This window comes from Pelobates fuscus, chromosome 2 (genome assembly GCF_036172605.1).
Source record: "Pelobates fuscus isolate aPelFus1 chromosome 2, aPelFus1.pri, whole genome shotgun sequence".
In the NCBI taxonomy this organism is placed as follows: domain Eukaryota; kingdom Metazoa; phylum Chordata; class Amphibia; order Anura; family Pelobatidae; genus Pelobates; species Pelobates fuscus.
The window spans coordinates 288,570,327-288,586,395 of NC_086318.1; the positions used below are offsets into that span (position 1 = coordinate 288,570,327).

The following is a 16,069-nucleotide window of genomic DNA, read 5'->3' on the forward strand; positions in this document are numbered from 1 at the left end:
ACAAAAATGGCAAAGGCCCAATATTTCAGTGAAAATTTGAACAACAACCTATCAAACACAAGAAACTTCTGGAAAATCATAAATAGCATAATCCCCCACAATCCACGAGTGTATATTATTTTGGGGGTGGGGGGGATCTTGGGTGAGTTCCCACACTTTTTTCCCCAGCACTTGACACCTGGACAAAACTGTTACAATGATCTTTGGAACTGTACCTAAATTACAAAATCAACAACTGTATATCAGAACAAATTCAAATAGCACACTGACAGCAGTCTGCTCTTTTAAATATCTAGGTATGTTGCTATCCTTTGGCCTTCACATTAAAAAAATATCTTCAAAACTAGGTGTTCTGTACACAAACAAATCCTGCCTAAGCACCACAGTAAGGAAACAGTGCAACAAATGCCAATGCGGGTCATTGATTATGGGGATGTAGTGTATGCACCCACACCGCAAACCCACCTTAATACATTTAATATGTTATATCATTTGTTCGGCTGCTTTGTACTAGAATGCAATTACTTTACCTACCACTGTGACATAGACTGGCTGTTGCTGGAATCCCGACGCACTCTTCATCTTTCCAGCCTTGTGCATAAGAGCATTTCTGGGAAGCTCCCACCCTACCTGAGTAGAATGCTCTCCCTAGCTGTTCCCACCTCCTATAACCTCCGATCCAGTACTAGCACGATATTTAGCATACCGCAATACAAAAGTAAAGTGACTTAATCCGTATTTTCCTACAGAGCACCACAATTTTCGAATAACCTCAGGGACATAGTCAAATCTTAATTCAATCTAAAATCCTTTAAGAGATCTATGGCAATATACCTTAGCACAGAATGCACTTGTCATTGTGGAATATATATATATATATAGTTTGTATATTGTATTTTTGTAAAATTGTATCCTGTTGTAACAATGTAATGTTTTGTGGACCCAGGACATACTTGAAAACAAGAGAAATCTCAATGTATCCATCCTGGTAAAATATATTTTATAAATAAATAAAAAATATATATACTATCACTCAGCAAAGCTCTCTATCGGTAATGTTTCTTGAGGCAGGTAGGATTTTCTTTTTTCCTACATCTGTTCTTTTTTGTCATTTAAATGGCCCAGAACCATTTTGCTTTATATTTCTACAGATGAACTGTGTGGGTGTTGTTTTTTTTTTTGTTTTTTTTAAAAAAAGGATGTCTAGTTACTATGGGAATTAAAAGCCGAGGAAAAAGGAAAAAAAAAAATGCCCGCAACAAATTGTATTCCATTCAAGGTTTAATTTTATTTTAAATATAGCACACCTTTACTTATAAAAATGTAAATGTATTGATGTAGTGTTTACCTCAAAATGAGAATTAAATAAAATATATTAATATTGAAGTTTACATTAGGAAAAATAATATGTGTATGTGAGTATAATAAACAAGCTGTTTCTTCTATGGATTATTTATACATAGTCCTGGAGGTTATAGCCTGTGTTGTTATTGTTTTCTGGTTGCTGAGCTGCTGGCTGCACAATTTTTTTCGGCTGTGAGTCCCATTCATCCTGATGCTTTTTAGTACAGGATGCACAGAAGACTGTACCTGCTAGAAAGTGCAGCCCGGCTGACATAAAACCTACGTATACTGCTCCACCAGGTTCATGTTTGCTACTGTCAGGAACAGATGGATCTAGGAAGCTTGAAATAATCTCCTTCATGTACCAGCACACAGAGACCAAACCAAAAATACCAGCGAGCAGAAAGCATGTCCCACCTGCAAAAGCTATGTTGCTTTTGGTCTGCCGATCACCTCCTAGTCGTGTACATTTCATCCCGGCCAGAGAGATACATATTCCCAGACTGGACAGTATACAGGAGAGCACTGTGGTGGTTCTTGCTGTCTGGATATAGACCGGAAGCGAAAGTATGGAGTATTTTACAGTGCAGCTAAACATACCGGTACTGTACCATGTGCAGTCCATCCAAAGACCTTGCATTTGGGTCACAGCGGTTATGATATTCGCTCCGGTGTCAGCATTGACTTTCCAGTTGGGTAACAGTGTAGCAGCAATGGCTCCACATAGTCCGATTAGTGCTACTACAAATGCAGAGATTTGGAGCCCAGCTGAGGACATGGCAATTCATCCACAGTAACCTTTTCCCGATGGCTGTCTTCTCTCCTGTTAAAGCCTGAAGCAGATCCGGCAATCTTTGTGTGGCGAAGAGAAGGGAAAAAAAGAAAAAGGAACATGACTGGGCTGAGTGGGGGATGACAAACCAAGGCAAAGCCAACAACAAAACAAGTAATACCTCTGTGATTTAAAGCTCTTTGCTAACAGGTCCATGTAGAGACCGTAATTCAGAGTAAAAGCCGTGAATGACAAATACACACCACACTTGTCACTGAGATACAGATTTTAGAGCTTGCAGCTAAAGCTTCCTATCCTCATATTTTTGTAAAATCATAACAGTAAGTGCATATGAAATACTCTCATAACCTTTTCTGTCTGCTGCTATCTTTAATTTTTTCTTTACATCTAATATTGTCTTGTTTATATATTGGTTATTGGTGCTGTTGAGACAAGGCTATTCAATTTCTGTACAATTCAGCAAGTAAAGTAAAGACCCATTAATGCTCCTCTTTTCGCCTCTCGTGTTATTTCCATGGTTAGCAGAGCCTTAATAGTTGCTTCTCTTAGATATTAAAATGTCATTGACATTGCTTTTGTCTTTTTCTTTTTTTTCCCCCCTGATTACCAACTGAGAAACAGAGAAATGTAACAATACACTTATAAAAAATAAAACAACAACTGTAGCTTAAGCATTGTAACATAAATTTTCAGTTGCAATCTGTTCGTTTGGAGTTTTATTGAAGAAACTGGGGGAGGAATTTGAAAGAGAGCTGAATAATATGTGAACACGGATTGATTGCATAATAATCATTTGTCAATAAAGTAGACATATTCTTCAAAGCTCTGAAGGCAGAATTAAAGAGGGGCTGGTCCACACACTTATTTAGACAATATTGATGTCTGTTCTTAAGAGCAGGTTTTAATGCTAGTTCTCATGAACACCTGTTTTAAGGGGAGGGGGGGGGGGGTTCTTTCCCCTCTTTCTTTCCTTCCTATTTAATCCTTTGTGCACATAAGCAGCTGAGTCCATTAGCTCGTTCTGAGTACTTGAGAACTCAATTTATGTCTTCTCTAGCATAAAAAAAGAAAAGCACATGTATTGTGTATTATCCCAACATATACATATATATATATATATATATATATATATATATATATAAATTCATACCATTAAAGATATCTATAACTGTGCTTAATGTTAAAAGAACAATAACAGTTCTTAAATGTCAGGTATTCTTAACATATACCGTATTTATCGGCGTATAACACGCACTTTTTTCCCCTGAAAATAGGGGGAAAATCGTGGGTGCGTGTTATACGCCGATATCGGAAGTACACTATGGGAGGGGAGGGGGGGAGAATACTATGGGAGGGGAGGGGGGGAGAATACTATGGGAGGGGAGGGGGGGAGAATACTATGGGAGGGGAGGGGGGGAGAATACTATGGGAGGGGAGGGGGGGAGAATACTATGGGAGGGGAGGGGGGGAGAATACTATGGGAGGGGAGGGGGGGAGAATACTATGGGAGGGGAGGGGGGAGAATACTATGGGAGGGGAGGGGGGAGAATACTATGGGAGGGGAGGGGGGGAGAATACTATGGGAGGGGGAGAATACTATGGGAGGGGGAGAATACTATGGGAGGGGGAGAATACTATGGGAGGGGAGGGGGAGAATACTATGGGAGGGGAGGGGGGAGAATACTATGGGAGGGGAGGGGGGAGAATACTATGGGAGGGGAGGGGAGGGGGGAGAATACTATGGGAGGGGAGGGGGGAGAATACTATGGGAGGGGAGGGGGGAGAATACTATGGGAGGGGAGGGGGGAGAATACTATGGGAGGGGAGGGGGGAGAATACTATGGGAGGGGAGGGGGGAGAATACTATGGGAGGGGAGGGGGGAGAATACTATGGGAGGGGAGGGGGGAGAATACTATGGGAGGGGAGGGGGGAGAATACTATGGGAGGGGAGGGGGGAGAATACTATGGATGGGGAGGGGGGAGAATACTATGGGGGGGAGAATACTATGGGAGGGGAGGGGGGGAGAATACTATGGGAGGGGAGGGGGGAGAATACTATGGGAGGGGAGGGGGGAGAATACTATGGGAGGGGAGGGGGGAGAATACTATGGGAGGGGAGGGGGAGAATACTATGGGAGGGGAGGGGGAGAATACTATGGGAGGGGAGGGGGGAGAATACTATGGGAGGGGGGAATACTATGGAAAGGGGGGGACACTATGGGATGAGGGGGGAACACTATGGGATGAGGGGGGAATACTATGGGATGAGGGGGAGGGGAATACTATGGGAGGGGGGAAATTTCCTGGAATTTCTTTCTAAAAATGAGGTGCGTGTTATACGCAGGTGCGTGTTATACGCCGATAAATACGGTAATTGGGGAAACAATGTGTCTTTTTTTTCTTTGTCTCTTTAATTTTGCTTTAACATTCTCTTTTTATCCATTTCTTAACTGCACCTTTCAAGCAAATGCTGTCACTAAAATGTAACAATACAGCTAATACTCACAGTTAAACATAATGTACTATATAATAAGGCAGGTTTGTTTTTTTATGACAATTTTGTTTAGTACTATAAAAAGCATTATGACACCATATTCTCAGCAGCTTTATGTAACTATATTCTAAAATAGTACAAAAATAGCATTTAGCATTAGTAATCATTTAATTAGTAGGAGGTGTCCGAACTAAAGTGCATTAGACCATGGAATCAAAAAGCAGCTAAACTGTTAAAATATTATTCTAACTTTTTGTAATAGAAAAACATTTTAAAGTCAATTTTGTTTGTAATTTAAAATCACTTACATGCAAATGCAGACTTCTATTATTTTCTCTCTCTCTCTCGAAGCTTTGCCAAAACAGGAGGGTGTGTGAAAAAGAATAGGGTTCTTTGTATACTATGTTTCCAGTCTGGGTAAAATAAAAACATACATGTGCATCAGAAATAAATATATATATATATATATAAATATATATTTATTTTTTTAGATAGATAGCTATCTAATTTTCTTAAAGAGAAAAAAAATTACTTCTGTCTGCCTGTGTTTTGGTTTGTGTTTTTTTGTTTTGTTTGGTTTTTTTCCTCTGCACTCTACAACAAGAAACATGTTGTTCATCTTAGAATTGTGTTGGAGAAAATAATGTATGAGCCAGCAAAACCTATTTAAAAAATTGCAAAGAAAGGAAATTGCATGAGTGATGAGACAATGCCCCTTTTTTACCTAACGAACAGATGCCCTTTTATGCCATATTTCCGTCAAGCTCTAAACAGTCTAAAATATATTTATTTTTATAACTAGAAAAAATGCAGAATATTGTGGCAAAAAAAACTAAAGTTAAAATTTGTTTTAGAACCCTGCAAGATGCTATAATGTATTATTATTAAGGCATAATGATACACTAAGTCACAAATATATTGCAAATAGTAAAATGTTAGTTATTCAATGTTTTTCGAATTATTTTGTGGATTTCAAAATTTCTTTGCATTTCTCTAGCAACTTAGAAATATTGCTATGCATCTGAGCATTGTGCTTTGAGGAATCTGGAAAACTCCACATTTGCAGGTTGACAAATATTCCAATAGTAGAATCATCTGCCAGTTATGTCTGGAGACATAACTTATGAAGTTTATTAGACAAAGCAGGTCCTCTGCAGTTAGAAGCATGTACTAATATGGCTGGGGACATAACTAATAATGTTAACTCCCTTGGAGTCAGAAACTTACTTATATTGAGACAAAACGTTGCAATATCTAGTTGGTTTTTTAGTTCTGAAATGTATGTGTATATTTATAACCTTCAGAGATATGGGAATATAATGCAACAAAATTGTAAACAATCATTTTACACCAGTTAAACCACTTTTTCTAGGGTGATTGGAAGGCTTTAGATCTAACCTGGTTAGAATTAGATATATGTTCTATAACATAGAAGCATGTTGGTCCTGTGCATTATTGCTTTTATATTCCTTTCCTTTTTTTTTTAAAATTCTTTATTTTTGTAGTGCGTAAGCATATAACATTTGCATATGAGGTACCCCAAAGGCAATCCTCTAGCATACTACTAACAGTTGAACATAGAGGTACAAGTTAGATCAAGCACAATTTTATATATAAGGATAGAAGCAGAGTAGCTTTACTTTGTTTAGGCATTTGCATAACATAGCAGAGTGGTTCTGCTTAACTTTTTAGGCAAGTGATTATTTTGCTGTGTTAAGAGTTAATTAGGCTATGAGTTGGTTACCACTGGGGTCACATTCTAACAAGATTTGTTTTGTAACACAGTTAACAAGACAGAACAGTAGCTTTAGATAAGGGGTAAAGGGATAAAACAAGTAGTAGGTGTAGGCACAAAGCATGGGCTATGGTCACACTTATGCTTATAAAAGTAAATAATTTGTAAGGAGATATCTATGCTGAACGTGCATACAGTGGTGGCTGTGCTCAAGGCTAGACATATATGGCTGTGTGAGTTTACCAAAAGCGTACATTTACACTCATCGCAAAGCAACTATACGTTTAGTGGCACATCTTATAATATAGAGCATCATAAAATTCATAGCGTGAAACACCCTAGGTTAGAAGATGATCTGTAAGTACATATGCGTTTGCGTTCCGAAAATACATGAGATAGTCCCATTGGGTCTTGGGTTGCCTCCTCTGGGGCTTGGGTATCAGTTGGTTTCTGGCAGTCCCTTGGGGTAGCAGGCGGTCGGCGGCAGGTATGCAGGCTGTTTATTTTGCTGAGGCTTTTCACCCTACCCCCTGTCTGGGTACCACCTGGGAGTAGCTGTTGGGTCCTCCAGAGGGTGTTCTGCTGCGCCTACTGTACATGATACCGAGTGGCGTCCTGCTCTCTCTGGGCTCCGTGGTTTCTTCTGCCTGGTAACAGTCAGAGGTGGCGGCACATTGGGGGCGCTGAGGTTGCTCCCTGTAGCCCCGGGCCTGCATATGGGCCGACATCTCCGGTCCACGGACCCGGGAACCTTGATGGGCCAGGCCCCCCCTGGAACGGGAGTGGCGGGGGGCTCTGATGGTGTACCGCTGCCTGCGGCGGGGCGCCCTCCGTCGGTGTGGCCGATGTCTTGGGGTTACACCCCTGATGGCCCTCAGCCCGGGTAGGCCTGTAGGAGGAGTCTGTATGCGGGTGTTGGTTAGGCCCGAGGGGGCACCCTTCGTCCCCCGACTCTCACCCCCCTGTACGTCCACCGGTGTTTGAGGTGGCGATCTGGCTCTATGGTTGTTAAGAGCTTCCCAGAAGTGCTGGAGGTGCTCATCGAGCCTCAGCAGGAATCGCTCTATGGGGCACCGATTCTTCAGGCTGTTGCTCAATGCGGTTTGGTTGCTTGCCTTGGGTCCATTGTCGGCCCTGCACCTTAGTGGCATTGTCATCCGCCATCTTGTGGGGTGCGTTGTTCGCCGATCGGGCGTTTGGCGCTTGGAATAGGGGCAGGTCCGTTCAGTGGGGACTGGGTTAACCCCCACCGGTTTTGGTACAAGCTGGGGCGGACCGGGATCTCCCCCACCGGTCCGGGGGGGGGGGGAGCAGGGCTGTGTTGTACGTTTGGGAGGGCACTAGGTCGCGCAGAGCGGGGGATCGGCCGCCTCACCCGTCCGGCGATACTACTAGGCCTCACTCCCGTCGGACGCTCCGTGCACCCACGGGCGGCAGACCCGGGGCACCTCGGCTGGCTTTTGGGGTAAGTCGATTCAGTCTTCTTGTGTTTCTGTGTATTCTGGCTGGCTGGAGTGCTTTTAATTCGTCTCGATTAGCAAATTGAGCTCGGAGCTCCCACGATGCACGTCCAGCCGCCATGAAGCCCAGGCCCCGCCCCCCTTCCTTTCCTTTCTTAATACGCGTTATGAATTAATTTAATTATGTACATACATTGCATTCACAAGATTACAGTATTTTGCAACAATATACCTTCACCACATCAGTGAGCAAAGCTTCAGATTTAAAGATGATATTTTTAATAACAGGTGTGGCGAAAGCCACTTCACCACTGGGGTTTGGAAGGGACTACATGCCAGCCTTTTATACTGTGACAAAACTGGGTTTAAATCACTGTTCGTGCCTTTTTGGATTTTTATGGCCACTGTTCGAACTTTCGAAGTGGCACTTCAAACTCCCGAACAGTCAAGGTGGCTGACATTCGACATTCAAACACATGGTGGCGGTCATCTTCTTCGCATGGACCAAAACCGTGTATAGACTTCAGGGATACTTAGCTGCGAATGCCCTGGAACTATTTTTGACATGAAAACCTTGTGGTTCACGGTCAGTCCTCCAGCGAGCCTTAGCCGTGATTCTATGGAACTATGCAAAAACTATGACTTCCATAAAATTTCTGAACCTGATCTGGGTGATTTTTGTATATGTTTTTCACCCATATTAGGGCCATCAGGGGTTGTAACATTTATATGGGATATGTTGTGTTTTGGGGTACTTATTGGACTTTATAAAAATGTGTTTTTTCTGCCTGGGGATAATTAAGTTACATAGTTACATAGCTGAAAAGAGACTTGCGTCCATCTGCCTTAATTATATCACAGGCAGAGGGCAGGGTTTGTGTACTGTATGTGGGCGTGTCATTCATTGTCATATTGTTCTTGTACACTTTGTGTCCCTGTGCCCAACAAGGTCCACCTGGGCGTCACCTTTGTTGGGAAACTTGAGTTCCTATTTTACCCTTAACACGTAGCTTGGTCTCGTGATTGGAGGGAAAGTGCTATATTCACTGGGGATTGCTATACTCTTTATACTCCCCTGGGTTCTATTCACTAGCTCTTTTAAGAGCTATTCCTGCTACGCTCTCTGGAGTAGGAGAGGTCTTTCTCACACGGTCCTGGATGTCAGAGGTTGGTCCAGGGTGGAAGGAAGACGGCAAGATTCCAGTTAAGCTACGGCGGTTCTGGAGTCTGCGGTACTTGTGGTGTCCGGTGCGGTGCTTTTAGTCCTCAGCGTCAGCTAGGAAGCATCTGTTGGCGGAGGTGCCCAGTCGGGGTGCAAGGTGATCCGTTACAATGGGAACCTGGAAAGAGAATTGCAAACATTTAATAATTTTGTTTTCCCTTGTCATGTTTTAAGAATTTCCAGTTTAGTGTAAACATCTTGGCAGAAACAGTAGACAGATAATTAGCATTTCAGCTTGTGCAAAAGCCCATTGTACATATCCCACATTTCCATTTTTATGCAATCTATCACCTGGTACAAGGTCTTTCTCACTCTGCTCATTTTTACTGTCTGCCAAGGGTTTTTTGTTTTTCCATAAAAAAGAATAAACACAGCGCACTGTTAACATTGAAAATAATATATCGCCTCACTTTCTGGATCTCTACTGCTGTGTCAGCCTTTGAATGCGGCCTTGCGTGACCAACGTACGCTAGTTCCCAAGTAATGCATGGGATGAGAGAGAATTAAGAGGAGAAAGAAAAGAAAGAGCAGAGCAGTATTTTTCCAAGTGGCTGTTTAGATGATATGTCCCCAAAACAAATATATATATACTATATACATGTGAAGGCAATAGTAGAAAATAATACTTAATATTTAAGAAGTCTTCATGCACCAGTTCCTCAGTTTACATGAGAGAAAAAAAATACACTTGGAAAAATACTGCTCCACTCTTAATCTTTTTTTCTGTTTACTTCAAGTGTTTGTGAGCCATTTTTTATTTAAAGAAATAGAGTGCTCCAAAATCATCACATTATTCAAAGAAAAGAAAGAAAGAAATTTAAAAAGAGGCGGGGACGTGGGGGGGGAGGGGCCGGCGGGTCCCTGGTGCAGGAATGCATGCACTTCGATTCCTGGGATCATTAGTAGGTGGGGTTTTCTATCGAGTCTCTGCTGTGTTTCCGGCCCTACCCATGTCACTTTCTGGGTGTTCCCTATCCTATATATTTGGCTGTTGTCCCAGGGTTCCCATTTCCTCTGGAACGCTGCCGTAGTCCCTTTGACCCTAGCTGTTAAATCGTCCATTAGTTTGCTATCCTTAATCCTGGAGATTACTCCCGAAAAAGTCGGGCCTTCCAGGTACAGCCACGCTGTTAACTTGTTCTATTAGCTTAAATGTGTCATCATTCCTTTAGAAAATTATCTTCTACCTCTCACTTGAATCTTCTTCTCATATTTCTCATTGAGTCTTTTTAACATCCTGGGTGAAAATGGTACTAGTCTTCTGTATTTCTTGCATCTTGCTTCTGACACTGACCTTAAGAGACACCCAAACAAAATGCATTCTTCTGTGGGGATGCTGTGTATTGCTTTCTGAAATGTATTCCGTACAATTTATTCTGTCCTGACTTGTTCCTATGTTTCCCAATAATACCAATCTACACCAATCTGGTAATGGACATGCTCTCCAGCAACTGGTGATCTTAGCTTTTTTATAAATTCATCTTCATTTTGGACACAACATAATACGAGTATTTTAAAATTAAGTTTAATTTTGCCTTTTTTTTTTACTTGTTTTGCTTGATTATTTAACAACTGTTTGCAAAATAAATTCTTACAAATCAATGTTGAAGTGTTCTTCAACAAACGTAAAATATATTTTTCTATTAGTTGCCATAGCTACTCTGGCTGTATGAACATTTCAAGAGAAGCCTTGTTTTTTTCCACGGAGGAGTGCTTTGTTGAAAATAGCCCAATCTGCATACTTTTATGACAATAAATTATTTCAATATTTTGGTATTAGTATTCCTTATCCAATTTTTCTACTTCTTTGTTTTCAAGAGGCATTTTCAGGCAGCCAAGTAATTTATTCCTGTAATACAAACACATTACTTTAAACAGATTTATTCATTCTTTGATCTGTACATAATTTTCATTTTCCAATCACTGTTTATTTGAAGAGTTTTTATAATTTTCACAATACAATAAAGACATGTAGATAGTAAATTTTACAGAGATCTGCAAGTATACGTTACCTTTCCTCGACCAATGCTCAGTAGTTCCATTGTGTTTCTTATTTTAAATATTGTATTGCCCTGTCCATATGTTTTTAGTTATTTGTTTGTTTTTCAGCAAACCATATATATTGGCTTACAGCGTCACTGTCACCTCACACTTAAAAAATAATATTTCATAAAGACAGTGGGTACACACAATCCATGGGGCCCCGTGCGAAAACTGATCCGTGGTCCGCAACACATGGTGGTGGGTACCCGGTCACTGGGGTCCGCAGGGCGGCCATGCCCCCTGGCGTGCTGGACCCGATCTCAGCTGCAACCCTTGTATGTACGCCACTCTTCACACACACATACATACAGACACATACATACAAACACAGACACACACATACATACATACAAACACACACACACAGAGACACATATATACACATACATACAAACACACACATACATACAGGCACACACATACATACAGGCACACACAGACACATATATACAGACACACAGACACATATATACATACACACACACATACAAACACACATATATACAGACACATACACACACACAGACAGACATACAGAGAAACATGCATATAGACACACATACACACCAACAAGCACACACATATACAAAATATTTTAGTCACCCTCCTGTTTCCTACCTTTTAGATGCTGGAGGGTGACTTCCCTGGGGTCCAGTGGTGGCTCAGCCTGATGGGAGTCAGAGTTCCCACTCTGACTCCCTCCTCTCTTCCTCCCGTGCAGCTCCTGTTGTAAGCTGGGAGGAGTGACAGAGCAGTCACTTCCTCCCAGCTGTGATGTCATCAAAGGGGGCTCGGTCGCGTTGTTAAAGCGCCGCAGCGCTGAGCGGGCCCCTTGGAAATCCATAGCCATCGGGTGGCCCTAACATCATAGGCCACCTGACTGCCCCTTAACGTGCTGCAACGTTTGGTGGCGGTCGCAGGGGGCCGCAGGACGCACTGTATAAAGATAGAATCTTTATTAAAAATACTCATTTGACTTGGTCAAGAGATATATTGAAACAAAGTAGGGACTACTTTCTCTGTATATTTCCTACGCCTGACACTTCTAGACACTGTGCGAAGCTACCACCATCTAGAAAAGTTCATTCCCCACAGCCGCCATCAGTGATGGCTGCAGGGAATATGCTTTATGGGGTCTTCCATAGACCTTAACTCTCGGCTCCAGGTGCAGAAGAGGGCCCACAGGAAGAAGATGGTGGTGCTAATGAGGAACAGGTTCAGGTAAGTAGAAAGCACCTTTCTCTGCCACTGGACCCCCAGTAGCGATATCATCGTAGGGGGTCTTTGCAAGTTCTGCAAAATCCACTGAAGGTGACAGTGCCACTAGAGTTGTTTCCTAATATGGTCCTTCAGCCTCTGTAGGATCAACATTTGGAATCTTGAAGCACTGCATGTAGAGTACAAATGCAGATTCCATAGCGCTTTACAATTATATGAGAAGGGTATTTAACTATAAATAGGACAATTACAAGAAAACTTACAGGAACAATAGGTTGAAGAGGACCCTGCTCAAACGAGCTTACAGTCTGTAAGATGTGGTGTATAAAACACATTAGGACAGAAATATCAATCAAATAAGGTGGGAGTGAAGCAGAGCTGGAGGAGAGAGTAAAGTGCTGCCCTTTAGGAGAGAGCAATGCGACAGGTATGTAATGTAGAGGTTACTCTGGGAGGCCATAACATTTCCTAAAGAGATGGGTTTTAAGGCACCCTTTTTATATGATTGAAGACTAGGGGATAGTCTGATTGGGGTAGGCAGGCTATTCCATAAGAAGGGAGCCGCCTGCGAGAAGTCGCGCAAGTTGGCTGTACCGGTGCGAGCAGCGGACAGGAGAAGGTCACGGGCAGAGCGGAGGGACCAAGAAGGATCATACCTATGGATTTGTGAAGAGATATAAGAGGGGCTCGAACTGTTCAGTGCTTTTTATGTATGGGTTAGCACTTTGAATTGACTCCTACAGGATACAGGAAGCCAACGTAAGGACTTACAGAGGGGTGAGGTATGAGAGGACCGACTAGATAGGAAAATCAGTCGGCGGCGGCATTCATTACAGACTGTAGCGGGGCAATACGGCTTTTGGGAAGACCAATCAGGAGAGGGTTACAATAATCCATGTGGGAAATACTCCTTGGTAGCATCTTTTGTAAGAAAGGGGCGGATGCATGCTATATTTTTAAGTTGGAATCTACAGGATTTGGCAACATACTGGATGTGAGGCTCAAGTGTGAGGCCAGTGTCAAGTATGACGCAAAGACAGCGCGCTTGCAAGGATGGACTTATGTGGATACCACTGACTTGAAGGGAGAGCGAGAGAGGAGGATCAGTATTAGGAGGAGGAAAGGCAAAGAGTTCAGTTTTAGAGAGATTGAGTTTTAGAAAGCGGGAGGACATCCAGTCAGAGATGGAAGAAAGGCAAGCAGTGACACGTTGTAGGACAGCAGGGGAGAGGTCCGGGGAGGAGAGATATATCTGGGTGTCATCAGCGTACAGGTGGTAGTGGAATCCAAAAGAGGCAATAATTTTGCCAAGAGAGGCAGTGTAAAGAGAAAATAGAAGGGGACTCCAACCGAGACAGGATGAAGGGAGGAGGTATCATTAGAAAAGGAGACACTGAATGAGCGTTGGGAGAGATAAGAGGAAAACCATGAGAGGACAGAGTCACAGAGTCCGAGCGATTGAAGAGTTTGAAGAAGGAGTGCATGATCAACGGTGTCAAAGGTAGCAGAGAGGTCAAGAAGAATTAGTATGCAGTAGTGGCCTTTGGATTTAGCTACGTTAGTAACTTGGATAAGAGCAGTCTTAGTGGAGTGGAGAGGGCGGAAGACAGACTGAAGAGGGTCAAGGAAATAGTTGGAATTGAGGAAGTGAGACACACAGCAAAGACAAGTCTTTCCAGAAGCTTTGAGGAAAAAGGGAGCAGGGAGATGTTTTTTTTTCAGGGTAGGTACTACAGTGGCATGTTTAAGATCTGCAGGGACAATGTCAGAAGAGAGAGAATTGTATCTTGTGCTTTTTGTCTCAGTGGTAGAAAATAGTCTTGTACAGTCTTTGTGATTTGAAAACTTTCTTTTTCTTACAAGCACAGTTCTTGTGTTACAGTCTAGATTATTTTTTTCTCTTCAAGTTTGTTTTCCCAGTTCCAAAACAGCTTTGTAACTCGGTTCTACTTTCTCCCCCCTTGAAGTGGGAACAAAACTTGAATAGAAGACTGGCTGGCTAGCCAATGTAAAATCTAGTTGGAATCGTCACTGTTAAATCTTCTTAATTTCTTCTTGTCTTCAGTTGATTGCTATATATACACACACACTATACCCCTCACACACATACTGTACCTATCATACAACCTGCCCCCCCACACACACACTGCACCCCTCACATACGCTCCACCACTCACACACATATTGCACCCCTCACTTACAAGCTTCCCCATGTACACACGCACACTGCACCCCTCACACACGCATCCCTCACACACACATACTGCACCCCTCACACACACAATTCTGCCCCTATCCCCTTCTACAGTACCTATCCTGGCAGATCCCAGGTAAGTTGTCAAACTGTTCTTAAACAGTTTTACTACTTACTCTGGGAGTGCTCTAGGGCGCTACTTTCACCATAACCACTACAAAGTGCTGTAGTGATTATTGTGCCTGGATTGTTTCTTTAACCCCTTAAGGACCAAACTTCTGGAATAAAAGGGAATCATGACATGTCACACATGTCATGTGTCCTTAAGGGGTTAAATAATCTACCAGTGCCCCTCCCAAGATTAGGTACTGAATCTGCGCTTGAACAGCAAGCATTTCTGCCAAACAGGGGCCCAGGATATGCCGCTGCGCTGTACATATATACAATTTTTTTTGACTTGATGCGCCTTGGAAAAATATTGAAATATTAAGGGCGCCTTGAACCTAAAAAGTTTGGGAACCACTGGTCTGGATAATTAAACTTTCCAATGATTAAATACCCGGATGACCAGATTTTTCAATTTGTGATAACACCTGATCATTATCACAATTAATGTTTGTGGATTTGTAGCATATGCCTAAAGATGAATGAATAAAAAAAAAAAAAGGAAAACATGTAATGTAGGCAAATATACATATTTCAAGCAGAAAAGCATCAAATCCTTTGATAAGGAACTCTGGAAACTTACACCTAGATTCACTAAGTGGTAAAGGGATTTAAATTGGCAATAAAGTTACACTACATATGCTATTCACTTGCTGGAATAACTCTGCTCATAACAGTGAATCGTTAAAATGTTTTGCATACTTACCGTTTTCTTTTGAGTCTTTAAGTTTTCTTTTTTCAGTCTTCTTTCCTCAGCTCTCAAAAAGCCAGATTTAATAAATAACCTGACAAAACTATTTAAAATAAAGACAGATTTTTTTTTTCTAAAAATAAATGAATAATAACAATAAGCATTTATAAATGCCTTTCCACACATTGAACGTCAGACAGAGCAAGGTGGCATTCTAGATATAAATCTACACACACTACAGACTTGCCTATCAGTGGACTATGGTTGGTTTCCAAGCTAACAGCACAGTTGGTTAACATATCCTTTAGGGAAAAAAGAAGAAGGGCAGCAGGAGAGAGAAGAGGTTCTACCAATCACGGGTTCCTCATTCTGGTCTATGGAGTCTGGTCTGTTATCTCACAAACTTCTGTTTATACTGTGGCTGCAGTGACAGTATGTATCGGACTGCACGGTTTTCCCTAAAGCTGCTGATCTTGCATGCAAGCTTCATCTCTGTGAAGAAAGGGCAATGTTGCTGCATTTATTTGTTATGGTGCCTCTTTGCACCATAATGAATAAATGAGCATGTGTTTTTATTTTGTTCTGAGCCGCCTTTAAAATTATCTTAAAGGACCACTATAGGCACCCAGACCACATCAGCTCAATGAAGTGGTCTGGGTGCCAGGTCCCTCTAGTTTAACCCTGCAGCTGAAAACATAGTTTACACTGA

At 42.1% G+C, this 16,069-nt stretch overlaps 2 protein-coding genes across 2 annotated transcripts in view; one reads left to right on the plus strand and one right to left on the minus strand.

Annotated features, from left to right (window-relative positions):
* TFB1M (transcription factor B1, mitochondrial) overlaps positions 1 to 16,069 on the plus strand; it is a 71,757-nt gene that overhangs the window by 44,871 nt on the left and 10,817 nt on the right. The gene's annotated exons all lie outside the window — the stretch shown is intronic.
* Positions 1,362 to 5,021, minus strand: CLDN20 (claudin 20). The gene is made up of 2 exons (XM_063441251.1): positions 4,941 to 5,021; positions 1,362 to 2,196 (listed from the first exon to the last, which is right to left on the minus strand). Exon 2 carries the CDS (start codon positions 2,120 to 2,122, stop codon positions 1,454 to 1,456), a length of 669 nt encoding a protein of 222 aa, XP_063297321.1. The 5' UTR covers positions 2,123 to 2,196; positions 4,941 to 5,021; the 3' UTR covers positions 1,362 to 1,453.